General features: G+C 47.0%; 1 protein-coding gene across 2 annotated transcripts in view; it reads left to right on the forward strand.

The window, feature by feature from the left end:
- EIF1AD (eukaryotic translation initiation factor 1A domain containing) overlaps positions 1-18,244 on the forward strand; it is a 325,274-nt gene that overhangs the window by 207,682 nt on the left and 99,348 nt on the right. For both annotated transcript variants that reach the window (XM_085625867.1, XM_085625868.1), the window contains exon 6: positions 1,936-1,989. In XM_085625867.1, coding sequence (XP_085481993.1) covers positions 1,936-1,989 — 54 coding nt within the window. The remainder of the gene's footprint in view (positions 1-1,935; positions 1,990-18,244) is intronic.

Consider the following 18,244-nt stretch of genomic DNA (forward strand, 5'->3'; position numbering starts at 1 on the left):
TCTTGACTGGGGATGAGTGTTTTAACAGCTTTTGCACTCCGTCCATCATTGTTGTGTTTGGTATATTTGCCCTAAGCGGTCAAGGGTAAACTCAAATATGAGTCCCTTTCTCTCTGTGCCAGTGGATTCAAGCTAGCCTGGCTGAGGAGGGTTGATACCTTGAAACTGGCACCAGGATGCTTCTTTACTGTCCAGGGAGGAACTGGCCTGGCAGTTCAGGCTAGACTGTTCCCATTAGGAGCAGGGTCAAGACTGATTTGCAAATGGCTGGGTCCAAACTGGGATGGCATAGTGAGAAAATGAACAATGCATTTAACTCCGATCTCTTGACTGGGGGTGAGTGTTTGATAAGTTTCCGCACTCCGTCCATCGTCTTGTTGTATTTGCTGAGTTGTAGGCTGTGTCAGTCAAACTGCCTTGCACCACTTTCTACTCAGACAACCTTGTCCTGCAGACTCAAGCTTCCTCCCTTTTGAAGGTAGTGGCTCCCATTCATGTCGGTCGGAGTCATCACTCTTCAGTATTCTTTGCTCCGCCTCATTCTCTAAGGATAACGGACTTCACTGGCTGCAGCAAAGAAGCAGCACCCTCTGCCACACCACGAGGTGCTATTTGCACTGATTTTGCAGCGTGGAACAAACTCCTGGTGCTAAACATCAGCACAAGCAGCACAACGTGCATATTTCCGCCCACTTGCAGAACTCCATGGAATCTCGCATGGTGTTTGTGTAAATCCATGGATTTCCGCTCGCCCCTGCTTTGTTCAGGAGGCACTATTCTGTAGGCAGCCAGGTCTTCTTGTAGTGCACTTTACCCACTCGGCCCTTCAGGATTTCATTTGTTTCAGTAGTTGGTGGTAGTACTGATATTAGATGTATCAGTGGTAGTGGTAATAACAGTAGTAGACTACTAGTACCAAACACGCAAGCTATAGGATTAGTGATGAGATAGAATAACAGCAATGGGAGTGGTGAATTGATTGATAAGTATCTGTATGCTGGGGGCTGCATGGTTGAAATTACATGGACCAGTTTTAAGGTGTTTGAGGGAGCTGGATTGCATAGAATTTGAGATTGTGTGGTAATGGCCATTGGTGTTCCTATTTATGTAACCCTGTTAGTAGAAAATAAGAGTAAATTCAACCTTAAATTTTGACCTTTTGCTTCTATTTTTCGCTTGTCTACACTTCCTGTCCTCTTGGAATATTGCTTCATTTAATGCACTGAATAGTTCACAAAATGGAAGCTAGATCAAATAACAAAACATATTTATAAAAAGTTGAAGCAAGATCGATAGAAATAGGTTTAAAAAAATTAAAGGCCAATGCCGAAATTGTGTTTTCTCATTCCTAAAACATAAAAACTCCGAAAGAGGACAACATTGAAAAATGTGAATGTCTATTATGTCTATTCTTTACACCACTGATCTTTTCGAGATCGTGGGTTACTTGGTAGATGTTTTTCCTGTCCTGAAATATCCATTCCACTCTAACTTTTGTTTTTCTACCAATACCACATAGACATCCGAGTCCAGGGGTGGGAAGAGATTGTAAAAATGGTATCAAGATATGGGAGTATTGTAGGCTTTTGTCGGTGTCCTTTAAAAATACAATGCCCTCAGTTTTCAATTGTAGAAAAAACAAGTGTCAGTTTTAAACCGATGCACTTCAATGAAAAATTATGCACATTGTAAGAAACTATAATAGTTGCAAAATTACTGTTACAGGCAAGTCGCTTTTTAATATTATTTTTTCAAAGCCCTGGTACTCTTTAATGCCAGGAAGATGTGCAATTTTATGTTAACAAAATTGTGACTTTAGTTTATAGATGTCCTGCTGTTGCTGCTGCCAAAGATGATCCATTTGTATGGACATTCTTAATATAATGTAAAAAGTCTCAAACACACCACTGATTGGTTTTGTGTTCTCCTTAACAGGCCAGAGAAGTTTTCTATTGACTCTGCAGGAGGTGCTGCTGGTGATAAAGATGGGTAAGAAAATTAAACAGCTTTTCATGTATGGGAATTTGACCCAAGCAAGGACTTCAGAAATTCAGGGCAACCTTTGACTGATTGATCACATTAATACAGCACAAGAGCTCTGTAACATTTGATTCTAATAGTCTTCTGATACTTTTAGGCTTGCTCTTCCATAATGAAGTAGGAAGTATGAACAGTTTTATGTATTTCATGAGTTGCAACTCTGATTTACCATTCAAGGTAAGTAGCCACTGACACTAAATTTGACACCTTTGTAGGCTTGCTAACATAATATGTAAGAAACAAAATGAACAGACATGAAATTGTGACCAAACCATAAAGCCTGCTGGCCTTTGCTTTATCTCCACCAAGACAGCCATAGCCTTAAATACCACTATTATTGACGGTATACTCCAAGTGCCATGAATGTCCTTCTGTAAGATGTGCATCTGGCTCTCTTGACAGAACTGCACAACTATCACTTAAAAGGCCACATAGCCCATGATTTGGACTACAGTGCGTAGATTAGTCCTAGAACTTATTTGGGCAATTACTGACAGATACCGGTGCAAACACTTCTTGTGGATTGCAGTCATTAGGTTGAATTAGTGTGGCTATGTGCATAATGTCACTTTCAACAGTATCACCCTATTTGGGAAAAAGTCTGGGCCATAGAAAAATTAAAGAACCAGCTTCCCACCTCTGGTGGTGGAATACTCAAGTTAAATCAAGTCAGTGATGTTGCGGTTTCTAAGTCCTCTAAGCGGATAGCCAATTCCTCGGGAGCGAAGAAGGATCTCAACTCTCCCTTAGGGTATCACCAGATCCGTCTAATTACCGGATTACTGGCATCACCCTTGGAGGAGGGAAGAGTCAGCTCAGGACCACCAAGGTAAAGGACAAGCGCGGTATGCACAGGAACTCAGGAGTGTTCGTTGTATGCACTGAAATCCTAATAGAAAATAAACAAAAAGAAATATGCAAATTATTATTAACAATAATAATTTCTGATGTTGTATTTAATACTCTTATAACTATCTCATCTCAAGTTGTGTGCTCCACCAGACTCACCGTCATTGACAACATGAGATTTGCAGAGTTGAGGGATGATTTCTACACAGAGATGAGCACAATGTGCTGCGTAGACCATTCCCAAAACCAACAGAAGACACTCCAAAATAAATCAAGAGTTACTGGCTCAAATTGTAAATTGTCCATCCAGGAATGAAGGCGGTCCTTACACTGGGGCACCAGACGGAGGGAGCTGCTCGGGTAATACAGGCGTGATAGAGTGTTCAGGCTCCCTTATAAATGTAATTGTGTGAGGAAATGCAATGCGCAAGAGAAAACTCTCGCCTTAATAAGGGAAGCGGCAAGATCCAAAGAAAAGTAGCCGCCGCGGGAAGGCGGTAAAGTTAAAAAAATATGGGGAAGCGAGCATGTTCAAATGCAACCGCCGCCGCGGGCTGGGCGACCAGGAATAAGAAAATTAACCGCCGCTGCGGGAAAGAGGCAAGAAACAAAGAAATTAACCGCTACTGCAAGAAAGCGGCAAGGCTAATTAAAAAATATATACATTACCGCAGCGTTGAAGCGGCTAGGCTCACGTAAAAATTAGATGTTGCGTGAAGGAGCGATTTATATTATACTGATAAATCAAAATTAGTGAAGCGCGCGCACCACCAAAAGAAAATGCAAAGACGAGTTAAAAAAGAAAAAAGGTTCTCAAATAATTCTCAACAGAAAACAAATGCAAAAATAAAATATTTCACCTCAATTAGGAGGCAACAGTCCGATCCAGATATCCAAGATAACAAGAGGGGGCCAAAGAGAAACAAAACTCCAAACAGGATTCAGAAAGCAAAATAAGGTTTGAAAGGCGTGGTCCACGAGAAGTCAGTTGCCAAGCACCTGTGCTCGGGAGCAGGTTCCCTTTATGTCTAAAGTCATGTGACAGGGTCTAGGAGTGCACACAACCACCTTTCCCAAGTGTTACCTTCTGGGTCTTGTAGTTTCCTATTTTCTACAGCAAGTATGTGTGCTACTTTGTAACAAGTGATATGGTATCAGCTCATACAGATGGATGTTTATACAATGCAACAAGTATTGTATCCAAAGAACCCAGTATTTGCAAAGACAACAAATTTCTCCCAAAACAAAAATGTTCAAGAGGGACCATCCATAACTCCTATTCAATAGTGATGACGGTGGTGTAAAGCAAGTGCTCAATAGAAAAAGCAGCCCTGCCCGATAGGTCCCAAGGATTCTGTTCTACTTATTTTCCAGTTCTAAAAAAGGAATAAAACAGTTAGGCCTATTCCTAACAAGTCTATTGTTACACACAGCAGAGATGATGAAATCTGTTTCGACTAAATGTGAATTCCTTGGCATCATTGTTCAGTAGATTAAATATATTCGCAGCATGTGTTGGCCGTAGATATATATGCATGGCATCCTCCTGCCATCCAGCGTTGGGCTCTGCCATTTGCAACTTGTTTTTCTTCAAAGAAGTTCTTTGAGTCACAAGGTATAGTGACTCATGCTATAGTCTGTGTTGCGCATGATCATCGGCTCCTTTGTTAGTTTGTGTTTATTCTGCCATCTGGTTTGGACGTCGATCTCAGAGTTCCGTGACCAAAGCTCGATTCCTGCCCCGAGGGCCTTCTAATGCCCCATTTTTTCATCACCCGTCGACAGAAACCTCGACAAACTCTGCATCGACTGGTGTTCCTTCAATTTTTTCGATCCACTGGCTTAGGCCCGGTTTGACTTAGTTGCATTTCCAGACTCAAACTTCATATACTCGAAAAGGGATAACCAGCATGCTGTATGTAATCTGTACTTGTCCCTGGAGCACGAGGTTTTGTGAGGTGTGCCTGGCCTTTCACTTGAAAAAGGCGCTTCAACAACGGAGGGCACGTTGTTGGGCCCACTCCACTAGGCAGACACAACATGCCGGATATTTTTTGGGAGCAGTCGGTAGAGCCAGAAGAGGAGACTGAGGACACCTAGGCACAGGCGGTGCAGATGGACATCCCTATACTGCTGGCTAGCAGTAGTGAAGATCTGACCGCAACCCTGAGCCCTCCACATCACACTCGTGAAAAAACAGCTATGGTGGCTCCCGGAACCCCACTACCCTTAGGCCATGGTGGTCTCCGAAAACAGGCTATGGAGCACACTCCATCTGCAAAACATTTGACAAGCGTCATACAGTATAACTTTAAAGGTCTCCACAGTGCCGGTACCAGAAAAGACTGATTCTGCACTTTCGAAGCGCCATAAGGCGTCTGAGCCAAAACAGCCACCATCAGACCCAAAGGCACCTTCGGCCACGAAACACCCAGAGACCTTCGCCACCAAAAGACACAAAGACACCATCAGCACTGGTGTCGTCGTTTATGTTGGTCCAGGAGAGCAGGCGGTCGGTGAGGATAGTGGGGGCGGGGGTCTCAGTGGTTGTCGGGACGGTTGTGGCATTGAAGCGGTCGTGGATGTCTGCGATCTTGCATTGGAAGAAGGTGGCAAGCGAGTCGCACAGGTCTTGCGAAGGTGAGATGTCGTTGGTGTTGGAGCTGGGGTTGGAGAAATCCTTCACAATGTTGAAGAGCTCTTTGCTGTTGTGTGCGTTGTTGTCTAGGCTGTCTTTGAAGGAGGCACTTTTGACGGATCTGATGAGGTGATGGTGTCTGCGGGTGGCGTTCTTGTGGGCTGCGTAGCTGTCCGGTGTTCGATCACGGTGTCAGTTCTTCTCTAGCTTTCGGCAGGTTTGCTTGGAGGCCTTCAGTGAACCAGCTGGCTTTCTTGCTGGTGTGGCTGTTGGAGGGTTTCTTGAACGGGCGAGGGTGTTGGCGCAGTCGTCGATCCACTGTCTGAGGTTGCGGTGTCTGGGTCGGCGGGTGGGCTCCGGGCGAGGGTGGTGGTTAGCTGGTCTTCAGTGACTTTGCTCCAGCAGCGGCGAGGGATCTGTTGGGTGCGTTGGTGCGTGGTGGGTTTCCGGAAGGTGAAGTGGATGCAACGATGGCGGTCCAGTGGAGCTTGGTGGTGTGGTTGAAGGAGACGTGGGGGCTTGCGGAGAAGATTGGGTCAAGCGTGTGGCCGGCGGAGTGGGTGGGTGTTGTGACGAGTTGTCTGAGTCCGAGGTTGGCGATCAGGGTGGTGGAGTTGGTGTCATTGTTGTTCTCGAGGTGGAAGTTCAGGTTCCTGAGGAGGATGTGGAGGCGAGGTCGTGTGTGCTGACGAAGTCGGCGATGGAGTCGCTGAACTGTGGTCGGGGTCCGGGGAGGGTCTGTAGACATCCACCCCAGTACAGAGATCTGGGCCTAAATCTATCGTTTGTTTGGCTCACCATGCCATTCTAGTTTAAACCCAGCCATAGACAAATCAGTCTTGACAGTGATCCCCATGAGAACAGTCCAGTCCGAACTGCCAGGCCAGGTCCTCACTGGACCGGAAACAAGCATCCTTGGACCGGTTTCAGGGTATTGCCCCTCATCAGACAGGCTAGCTTGACTCCAGTGACATGGAGAGCACGGGACCCACGTCTGGGCATACCCATCCCACTGGGGTGTCAAAGGCAAAAAGAACAATTGATGGACAGAATGCTGAACAATGTCAACCATTCACCCCAGTACAGAGATCTGGGCCTAAATCCTTCGTTTTTTTTGCTCAACACACCATTCCAATTTAAACGCAGCTATATGCAAATCATTATTGATCCTGTTCCCCATGAGAACAGTCCATCCCGAATTGGGAAGGAGTGCTGAGCAAAAGAACGATGGATTTAACCCAGATCTCTTTACTGGTAGTGAATGTTTGATTTATTCAGCATTCCATCCATCATTTTTTGTCGTGGCATTTTTAGGCCTAAGTGGGATTGGTATGCCCAGACGTGGGTTCCTTGCTCGCTGTGCCACTGGATTCAGGCTGCCCTGGATGATGAATGGTACTACCCTGAAACCTGTCACATGATGCTTGTTTCTGGGCCAGGGAGTACCCAACTTGACATTTTGGGCTGTACTGTTCACATGGGGAGCAGGGTCAAGACTAATTTGCATGTGGCTGTTTCCAAACTTGGGTGGCGTAGTGAGCAAAAAAACAATGGATTTAACCCAGATCTCTTGACTGGGTGAGGGTGGGGGGGATGAATGTTTGATTTATTCAGCATTCCGTCTTCTCTTTGTTGCCGCCGCACTATGTTAAAAGACATGCTCAAGTTCACAGAGCAGATTAAGCAGTCAGTAAAGACCAGGGTGATAACACCCAGAGTGAACAATGAATGCAAGGCATGTCCATCAGACCCAGAATATATTGAGGGCCAATTCCCAAGGCACTGGAGATGCTCCTCCAACAGACCAAGAAAGTAAGAAATACAATGAGGCAGGGAAACATGTTGCTGCACAAGCAACTAATCACCTTCACATTGATAATTCTGTAGGTTTACTTTTGCATTATAACAGAGCCAAAGGGACGAGATGGAAGAGTTATTCCCCAGCATCTCCCTGAACAATATCGTCAAAAAGGGACTCAATTGGTAGAGGAAGGCAGAATCATTTCAAGTGCCACCATACAGTGCTCACTTGATTCAGCCAATATCATTGCACAGGAAGTGATTACTAGTATTCTCATTAGGCACCATGCATGGCTTAAGCCTTAGGGTCTCGGGCTTTAAGCAGGCTGTACAACAACATCTTCTAAATCTACCCTTTGATGGTAAACATTTATTTGGACTGCAGATAGATGACATCTTTGAGAAACTGAAAAAAGAAACAGCCAAAGCCATGGGCACCTAACAAACTTTCCAGCATAGGGGCTCCTTTCGGAAGGGGCAATATAGAGGTGCTACAAGACTTGGCACATCTACAGATTTAGGCAGTGCACAAAAATAACAGGGTCCGTATCAGGCCCTGTACACCAAAGGAACCTACTAGAAGATCATATTATAAAACTAATCAGAGGTCGTGGTTCCATCTCTAAATCCACCACACCTACCAAACGGTGCAAGCTAAGCATCCCCCTCAAAATAAAACACCAGTAGGTGAACAGTTACAACAATACCAACAACACTGGACACAGATTACCACTGATTAGTGGATTCTTGTTATCATCAAAGACTGGTATTGCCTAGAGCTTACAAATACCCATCCACAATATCACCACAAACACAAAGTATGTCTCCAGAACATCTTGCACTCCTCCAAGAAGAGGTTCAAGCTCTGCTTCGAAAAGGAGCTGTAGGAAAGTGCCCAACTTTTTGCCCTAGTACTTAGCTTTTCGACTGAAAGTACACTGTTTCCCTGCTAAACAGACCCCAGTGCTCTTTCCCTTAAAACAAGCTAAATTTCTAATTGTACCACAGTTGGCAAGGCCTTTAGCACCCCTATAAGTCCCTAGTAAGTGGTACCCCTGGTACCAAGGGCATTGTTAATAAAGAGGGTCCCTAAGGGCTGCAGAATGTATTATGCCACCCTAAGGGAACCACATGCAAATTGCATGCAGACTTCCCTTGCAGGTTGCGTTTGATGGTGCACACCATTTTGAAAACACCACATGGCACACTCCCTCTGTGCCATGTCCACTGCATATACTATATGTAAGTCGCCCCTAAAGCAGGCCTTAGAGCCCCAAGGTAGGGTGCATTATATGTTATGTGAGGACATATCTGCTTGAATCGAGATGCCTGTGTGATGTCTGGTTCCATTGCGACGTCATTGCAAGTGCTCAGGAAGGCATCGTAAACATATGTACTGGGCACTGGTCATTACGAGTTACCCAGCTACATAATGGCTTCACTGAAAATAATGGTGTTTGGTATCAAATAACTTGTCTTAATTAATCTGTACTGTTGCTAGTACTAGATTTGTGACATGCACCCACTGGGCACATTAAAGGTCCCTCCTGAAAACCTACTAGTCCAATAGTGTTGGCTGACTGCTATCACCCAGCCTGCCCCCACAGACTTGTTTCTGACCCCCTGAAGGTGAGAGCCTTCACTCTGAGGTCTGAAAAATGCCTGCTCCGGCAGGATGGTTAGTGATTTAGCATGTCAAGGCAAGTGGCTTCATAGCTTCTACCGCCTTTGATATGCTACCCCGGCTTCCCCCAGACCTGAAAGAGGCCACCCCTGCCCTGAGGTCCATTTTGCACCAGGACAGGCAGGAATATTAGCTAGTCATAAGGCGTGTTCACTCTCAGGCTAGTCGCACCCTTAAGGTGCGCTACTTCAAGGGAACAACGAAGGAAGGGTTCCACCGTCTTCTTTTTTTTGTTGAACTGGGAACTCTGGGTCAGGTTTATTCCCACACTTCACAGGAAGTGTACATATAGGGAGTGTAGGCACCCCAGGGGTAGGTAGCCCATTGCCTACTACCTTATACTCCCCTTAACGCCCCTAAATACGGTATTTAGGTGCCCCCTGACACCAGAAACTCAGATTCATCTACTAGGAACTGAGGAAGGACGAATATGGCCTGACAGAGTGAGAATAGAGGACCTGTACTAAAGATTGGCGCCAAATCCTACCAGGCTGCTTGCCCTTCAACAATCAGAGACTGATTAGTCCAAAGGCTGCACATCCTCACTAAACCTTTGGAGGACTATCCAGCATCTCAACAACCAGCACAGATCTCCCTTAGGGTGGAGGAGCCACTCCCCTGCATCTGCAGATAACGACTTCACTGGCCTGGTTCACTGTTTTGCTGACCCCCAGGTCAACCGAGGGAGCAACTTGCCAGGAGGAGGTCACGAGAGTACCAGAGGTCAGCCCCGTTGCTTCACCAAGTCTTGAGACGCTGAGTCTCCCTGCACTAATACCCGGGGTACCATAGCCCTTGCAACAACCAAGTCTTGTTGCTTGTCCAGTCTTGGCGCCACTGACGCCAACCTGCTGTCGAGGGACAACTTGTGTTTTTTTCTTTCCCTCTCTAGGTCTCCAACACAAGGTGAATGCCTTTAACAGCGACCCGCCGAACAAAACACCTCTGCACTCGAGCCCCCCAGCTCGGGTCCATGTAAACCAACGGTGTCCCTGTGCTCCAGAGACCCTCAAGAGCCGAGCCCCCCTTTGGGTTCTGCTGAGCTTGTCCCCAAATCCCAGCTTGCAGTCTTTCATTCCACAAGTACTCCTCCATAGACTTTAATGGGTAGCGTTCAAGGCTACCATCATGACCAGCAACTCTGCATCCGGTCACACCAAAGCAGGTACATCTGAACTGCTGATTGTTCTTTGGACCTTGGCCCCTAAGCACCTTAAGCCCAGGAGAGTAACCCTGAGAATCGTTTAAGTGTATCCTATGCAGGGAGTATTTCTCCTATAGGATAACATTACCGCATTCAAGGCTCATGCCTCAAATCTGACATTTGTGACTTTCTGTATTTACCTGAATCTGATGATCTTGGTGTCTAAAATTATATAAAAAATCTGTTATTTTCCTAACTTGGTCTCGAGTTTCTTCCTGAGTTTGTGTCTCATTTATTGCCTATGTGTGTACAACAAATGCTTAACATTACCCTCTGATAAACCTCACTGCTTGTCCACGCTACCACAAATAGACAATTTGAGACTATTAATTTAAGCCCTGTAAGCCAATAAGGGCCGTCTGAACCTACTGCGTGGTGTACCTCGTTTTGGTACTCTACATAGAAAGCCGGCTTCCTACAGGGGATATAGAAATAGTCCCAAACCAACATATCTTCCTACAGAAGCTATAGAAATACTCCCAAAACAACATCAGGAGCACAGACTATAGTCACTATACTCCCTCATTCCCAAAAAGACGGAAAAATAAGGCCTATTCTAGACCTCAGGCCACTCAACAGTTGCATCTCCTAAGAACACTTTCACATTGTCTCACTAAAGGATGTCATACCATTGCTACAGCAAGGAGATTTCATGACAGTCATAGACCTCAAAGACACCTACTTCCATATTGTAAGAAAGTAGGATCTGCTTTTATGGTTACCCCCACTTCTCTTCCAGGGGATCCTCATCAGTAGTCATAAGCACATGAATATTCCCGCCCATGGGCGGGGACCCCGGAAACAATATATAGACATATATGTGAAAAACATATATGAAGCTCTATATATTTGTGTGTGTGTGTGTATATATATGTGTATGTGTGTGTATATATATATATATATATGTGTGTGATCGGAAATGCTATAGCAGGATTAGCATGAAGGGGTAAAGGAACAATTCTTCAAGAAACTAAATGCTCGGAAAAATGAAGAATTGCTAAGTTGGGATGAGTATAAATTCATAAAGAAGGAAAAGCCAACAATACCTGTCTTCTACATGCTCCCAAAGGTGCATAAAAGCACCACAAGTCCACCTGGGAAGCCGATAATTTCCTCGTGTGGCAGTTTGTTCCAAAATGCATCAAGGTATATTGACTATTTTTTAAATCCAATTGTGAGAACCCTGACTTCGCAAATCAAAGACTCTACGGATTTTCTTAAATGTATACATTACATACGCTGGAATGAAACCACTATGATACTGTTGACTCTTGACATTTCCACTCTACGAGCATAGGACACAGGGATGGTCTGAAAGCAACTGAACACTTTTTGAATAGGAGATCGATACGATTCTTGAAGCACAACCAAATTATTTTAGAATTAATGGAGTGGTGCCTCACGAATAACATATTTCTATTTGGTGAACTCTTTCAACAAGAGCAAGGGACGGCAATGGGCACCTTTTTCGCCCCCAGTTATGCTAATTTACATCTTGACTGGTGGGAGGAGCAGGTGCTCGGAGGACCATCCCTGGAACAGTGGTCAGAACAGATTTTGTTGTGAGTTAGGTTCATTGATGACGTTTTCGTGCTGTGGCAGGGCACGGAAATGGACATAGAACGATTCATTAGGGACCTTAACCAAATTCTCTCAATTTGAAGTTTGTAGGGCAACATAGTAAGACCACTATGGACTTCTTAGATATTCGGATTAAACCCTCTGGAGAGAGATTAAAGACCACATTGTTTAGAAAGGCCACAGCAGGCAACACTATCCTTCATGCAGGTAGTGCTCATCCTGCACCCCTAATAAGGGGGCATCCCCTTTGGGGGGTTCTACAGAACACGAAAGGCATGTAGCAACTAGGAAGAGTATCACAAGATAGAACAGGAAATGACAGGTTTATCCAGAGAGGGTATATGCCAGAGATCATTAAAGGGGCTGCCACCAAGGCCAGGAATCTAGAAAGACAAAAAGTGTTGTTTGAACCATCTAGAACACAACAGATGAAAAATGATTAAAAAAACTAAACAAAAATCTGGAGAATCATAGATTCATCACGACATTTAATATCCAGCATAAATAAATCGGATTCATTTTGAATAGACACTGGCATCTGATAAAAGATGATCCAGTTTTGGGTCCCAGAGTGAAAAAGCATCCACATATCACCTATAGAAATTCCAAATCATTAAAAGATCTGATTGTGAGAAGTGAGTATCAGGAAAAGAGAAGGGATGCCCCTACATGGTTACAACAAAAACTGGTTTTTAAAAACATGTTTTAAATGTAAAGCATGTCAACATGGCCTGAATCGTACGGATTTTAGAACATTTTTTAATAAAACCATTAGCATCAAAAGTTACTTAACCTGTAGATCTAGTTTTGTTGTCTACCTATTACAATGCCTGTTTTCCAAAATCTATATAGGTAGTACAACCCTGCCTGTATATAAAACAATCCTGCAACATCGGAGAGAGAGCGATTGTTAATCAGGATAGAACCTATCCGATTGCAAGGCATTTTGAAATCCATTATCAGAGCAATCCCTCTAGCTTGCAGTATAGCTGTATAGCAGAAATCCCACGGAAAAGAAGAGGTGGGGATAGGGAAAAAGAACTCAAAGCTGGAAACATATTTTATACGTGAGTTCAACAGCATGGAACCTCATGGGCTAAAAGTAGATGAGGATTTATATACCTGCTTGTACTAAAGAAAATATGGAAATAAGAGAATGATGACAAATCTGCACATAGTAAAGACCATTAGTCCATTTTGTTTTCATTTTATTATTTGTGAGTGAATTGTGAAACAAGGGACACAGTTATACGCTTTTGATGTTATAGAAAATGTTTTAGAATAATTCTTGGACAGCAAAGGGTGCTAGAGATCATTTATTTATGTAGAATGAGATACCTTTTAAACCATAGTATTGTATATGGAATATATCAGATTTCCCCCCTTATTTTAAGTTCTTGTAAGTGTTTTTATGGAGTATATGAAATGTTTTCCTGATGAAATTTTTCCTTGTGTATCCCCGCTCCCTGTTCCTTTTCGCTGTTTTTAGGAAAACAATATACTATGAAGCACTTGCACTTTCAATAATATTTGTACTGTTAAGTATAAAGAAAAGATTATTGGGGTGATAGGAAAAGAAATGAATCATTTTCTGTTTACTGAAGCACTGGCACTTTATTTTAGATGAACTGATTATGAGAAATATGGTTTAAATTCTGGATAATATTCTCATCCCTCTCGTGCATCTTTAAAAAAATATATGAAGTTTTTATTTCCTGGAAGGGTTATAGAATAATATATTTATAAACATTTGCACTTTGAAAAATTCAAGTTCTATTGATGACTGATAAATTCCAGTCAGGCGAACTGACTAATTTGCACTAAAGCACTAGCACTTTTGTACAAAGAATTGCACAGTATAATAATAGGCACTTGCCAAAAGAACCCTTTTACTCGGGGTTATATGAGTCTCTGCACTTGCACTTTAATTTTCTGCCAAGTTTATAAAAATATATGTAACGGAATGAAAATTGAAATAATAGCCAATGATGTAATTATAAATCTAATCAACGATAGTACTGGATTAGAAATGCATGAAATTAAGGTTTATGCTAAGTATATTAATCCAGTTTGTTTGATTGTTTGAATTACGTATGCTTTAAAGGGTAATATTTTCTAAATATCCGTTACAATATAAGAAATATCAGAAAGAACATGAAATGAAAACTGCCTGCATCCACTGATGTATGTTCAAATCAAACATGTTCGGAGATGGCTGCCGCTTTTTAAGCGGTTTAGGATTGCGTGATTTCTATGAAGGAAGTCCCTTGTTGATTTTCTCTCTTGTTTAGAGTATTTTAACGAAAATGTAATGGCACTCAGGCATCGTGAACGGCAGCGTGAGACTGCTGAAACCGAGTGACCAGTATCCTTCGGAGTGCCGGATGGTTATTTTTCAAGAGAGATAATCCTATTTGAATATATATATATATATATTTTTTTTTTTTATTTTTTTTTTTCCAACAAGGCGACTATGTACAGTAGCAACAAATGGATAGCACACACGAAAATCTTAAAGCTGGGTGCTTTTATTGTGCAGACACTCGTTTCGCCTCACGGCTTCGTCAATGTCAGTTTGTTTGTGTAACACGGAAGTATTTAAAACCTCAATACGTCACATGTTTGAAAAAGACATTAAAAACGGACTTATGCAGAATTTAGTGTTCGAGGCATATGAGCTGCAGATTACACACTTTTGCATAGATCGCCATCTGGTGTTGGGCCCGGATGTTTGCAGTTTGTTTTTCCTCTTGGAAAGTCTTTGGAAGTCACGAGGTCGGTGACTCCTCCCTTGGTTCGTATTGCGCATGGGCTTCGGCTCCATCCTCAGATTGTTTTTTTCCGCCATCGGCCTCGGATGTAATACTTCGTGCTCCGATTCCGAACATTCCAGTTCGACGATCGAAGCGGAATCCTCGCTCTCCGCGGTATTGTTTAGATACTGATCTCCTCAATCACCTTCTTCTTTGACACACCTTCGATTCCAGTCATCGACGGCGGCCTTCGGGCCTATCCAGGCTCCGGTCCCGGCGGATGGAAAGAAGACCATTCAAGAAGTGCCCTCGATGTGGGTCCAAATTCCCCCACACCGATCTTCATAAAGTGTGCAACCTCTGCCTCTCCCCTGAACACCAGGCTCGAGACTGTCCCGCCTGCAAGTCTTTTAGATCCAAAAAGACTATTCGAGATCGAAGGGCCAGACGAAAAATGGCGCACTCCTCGACTTCCGTTCCAGACGACGTCGAAGCTCCGGGACAGCAGCACACCGAAGAGGACCTAGTCAGTGCTTCCGAAGCCGACGACTCGGATGTGGAGGACATCACCCCGGCGCAGAGGGTCGTGAGTAAAATAACCCCTCCCACACCCGCGCCCACACCCAAAAAGGCTTCGGTCACGGCTTCGCCTCCGGGCCTAGGCAAGACCAAAGACACTGCTTCGAACACCCCACCTTCGGGCCCGGTGAAGAAGCCAAGTAAGGCGAATCAGAGCGCCAACGGCGCTGTGGAGAGGAGTGATCCGACGAGGGGTGTGGAGATTGAAGGCGCCGACCGGCGAGGACTGCCGCCGCTGCCAACCAATGCGGCGGTGAGGAGACCTGAGGAGGACCAGGACGCGGTCGTGCTGTGAGACCCCGGAGGCTAGGGTACAGGTGGGCCCGCGCAGCGGTGATCCGGTATGGCGGCGGCGCTCCCCAGGTGGGGGTGACTCCCGCGTGGGGAGGCCTCCGGTGCTGATTACGAGGGTGGCTGCCTGACCGTAAGATGGCGGCCAGTGGCGTCCCGGCCTACTGACTTGAGAGGTGGATCGGCGAGATTGAGGAGAGTTGCGCGCCTGCTTCTGAGGCCTGGAGGTGCTGGCCGGATCCCGCTCTGACAACGGCGGAGGATCCGAGAGGTGCGGAGATTGTCTTGGGCTTCCAGGCCCCACTGACCCAGCGGCGGAACCTGGCCCGGGGACACGCGGCAGAGAGTGCTGGCCGCAGAGGACAAGGGACTGGCAGCGACGCCGTGGGGGACCTCTGCCGCTCGAGCGGTTGCTCTGCCCTCCGCGGCCCTACCTGCCCCACGAGTGATACGGCCCGGAGGCACCACCAGTTGGGGGCGAACGGCGGCGGAGTGCCGGGGGGTCCGGGACCGGCCACAGCCATCTCTAGCCCGGATACTGCGCTTGTTCCGTGCCTGCGACAGCCCTCCGGGTGGACGTCATGGGCAAGTCCAGGACGGGGCAGTCGGCCCCGGGGGCAGCGTCGGGGGTCCAGGCCGGCACGCGTGGAGGGGCCCCGGTAGCCGCAGGATCGAATGGGGAGCCTTCCTTGTTGACCAAGCTGGATCAGGTCCTGGTGGCGATTGAACAGTCACGACTCTCATTGGAGCAACAGTTGGGCACCCTAACCACGGACGTCAGTCTCCTCCGAGATGACCACCGTAAGCTAGCCGATAGGGTCGCGGACAACGCCAAAGCAGTCGCTGACATCCAACCTATGGTGGACACACACCGGGACTCGATGCAAGCTTTGAGTCGCATGTCCACCATGGAAGGACGCGTTGATGACTTGGAGGGGCGGTCTCGACGCTGCAACATCCGAGTCCTCGGGCTGCCGGAGGGAATCGAACGGGAAGATGCGGTGGAGTACGTTGAAACCTGGACAAAATCGTTCACCCCTGATGAAGACCGCACAGCCTACTTCTCAGTTGAGCGGGCGCACCGCGTGCCGGCTCACCGCGTGCCGGCTCGTCGGCCGCAGCCGGGGGCCCCACCTCGCCCGATGCTGGCCAAATTACTCCACTTCAGGGACCGGGATGCGGTACTACGAGCGGCCAGGCAGGCGGGCCCACTACGCATCGAGAATAAAACTGTCATGATCTTTCCCGACTACTCACGTGCGGTCCAACGCCAACGCGCGTCCTTTCTGGAGGTGAAACGGCGCCTTAGAGCAGAAAACATACAGTACTCTCTCCTATTCCTGGCCCGTCTCAAGATTATCCACGGCGGTGTCACACACTTCTTCACGGGGCCAGAGGAGGCGCACGACTGGGCAGACCAGAACTGTACCGGAGACCGGAGGACTGGGCGCCCTCACGAACAACGAGCGGCTGCCGGAGGACGCAGGAGGCAGCGCTCGCGGAAGAGACACCGCCCAGGTACCCCCGGGGGGCCGTCACGCACTCTGGGGTCACCGGACTTAGAGCAGATCGTCCAGGAACGGCGCCAGGCCCTCAAAGCGGCGGCGGGCCTTTGCCCGGCTTCCCCGGCAACGGACTTGGAGGGGGCCCCCCATGTCTTCACGTCAGAGGAGGAAGAGGACAGTGAGGCGACACAGTCCGGGGTGGACTCGGGGGCCCTGCCCTCAGTCACCCCGCGGAGAGCGGACGACCTGATATGATTGGTTCTGTGTAGAGGGCCGCACATCCGCAGCCCGGGGTGATGCTCCCCACCCCATGCAATGGCAAGCCCGGCGCTCCTAGCGTTATCCCTGCAGCCCAGGGCACTTTCCTCCCCAGAAGCGCCCACTTTCCCCCAGTGGCTAGCCATAGATATCGCGCACAGCCCGCTTGTAGAGCCTACGGCAGACGCTAGCCGACCCCCCTTTCCTAATAGGTTTATGCTCCCCTGCAACTTGGGAGTCAGTTTGGACGTATCGTGCTTGGCGATAGGTCCCTTGTGTTGGGGCAAGTTACGTTCGCCTCACCCTAGTTTCCCCTTCCCCTTCCACGCACACCTTCTGCACTGTGTCCCTGCCCACGCACCGATAAGATGCCACACCGCTGCGCTGGACCCGTGGGGGTGGGACGAGCGGATTGGCACCGGGGGGGGCCCCTGGGGGTCCCGACTGACCAGTCCTGAGACGTGCACTAGACAAATGTCCTGATGGCACAAGCTGGTAAAATTACACTCCTTACACTAAATGTGCGAGGCATGCATACAGCGCGCAAGCGGTACTCTGTATACGCATACATCAAGCGCCACCAGGCACAGATTGCACTCCTGCAAGAGACACACCTCGCGGTGGGGGAGGTGACAAAACTGCGCAAACGCTGGCGGGGGGCCCTTTATGCCACAATTTACTCTGCATTCGCCAGCGGTGCCCTCATATGGGTGCGCCCGGGAGTCCCCTTTCAGGAATTGTCACACGTAATAGACCCGGAGGGTCGCTTTGTACTGTTACTTGGTCGGTTAGACGGCCAGACGATCTTACTGGGTAGTATCTATGGGCCGAATGTCCATCAATCCAAATTCTGGGACACGCTCTCCAATCCCTTAAGCGCATACGCGCAGGTACCGTGGATCCTGGGGGGCGATTACAATTGCGTACAAGACGTAACCTTAGACAGATCTCATCCGCCCCTCCCCTCTTCCCCCATTGTAACGCAGGCGAAACGGTTCACAACCTGGATGAGTCACTGGTCCCTGGCGGATGCTTAGCGGCTTCGGAACCCCACCGCTAAAC

The sequence above is a fragment of the Triturus cristatus genome, chromosome 9 (assembly GCF_964204655.1).
Source record: "Triturus cristatus chromosome 9, aTriCri1.1, whole genome shotgun sequence".
Taxonomy (NCBI): Eukaryota; Metazoa; Chordata; class Amphibia; order Caudata; family Salamandridae; genus Triturus; species Triturus cristatus.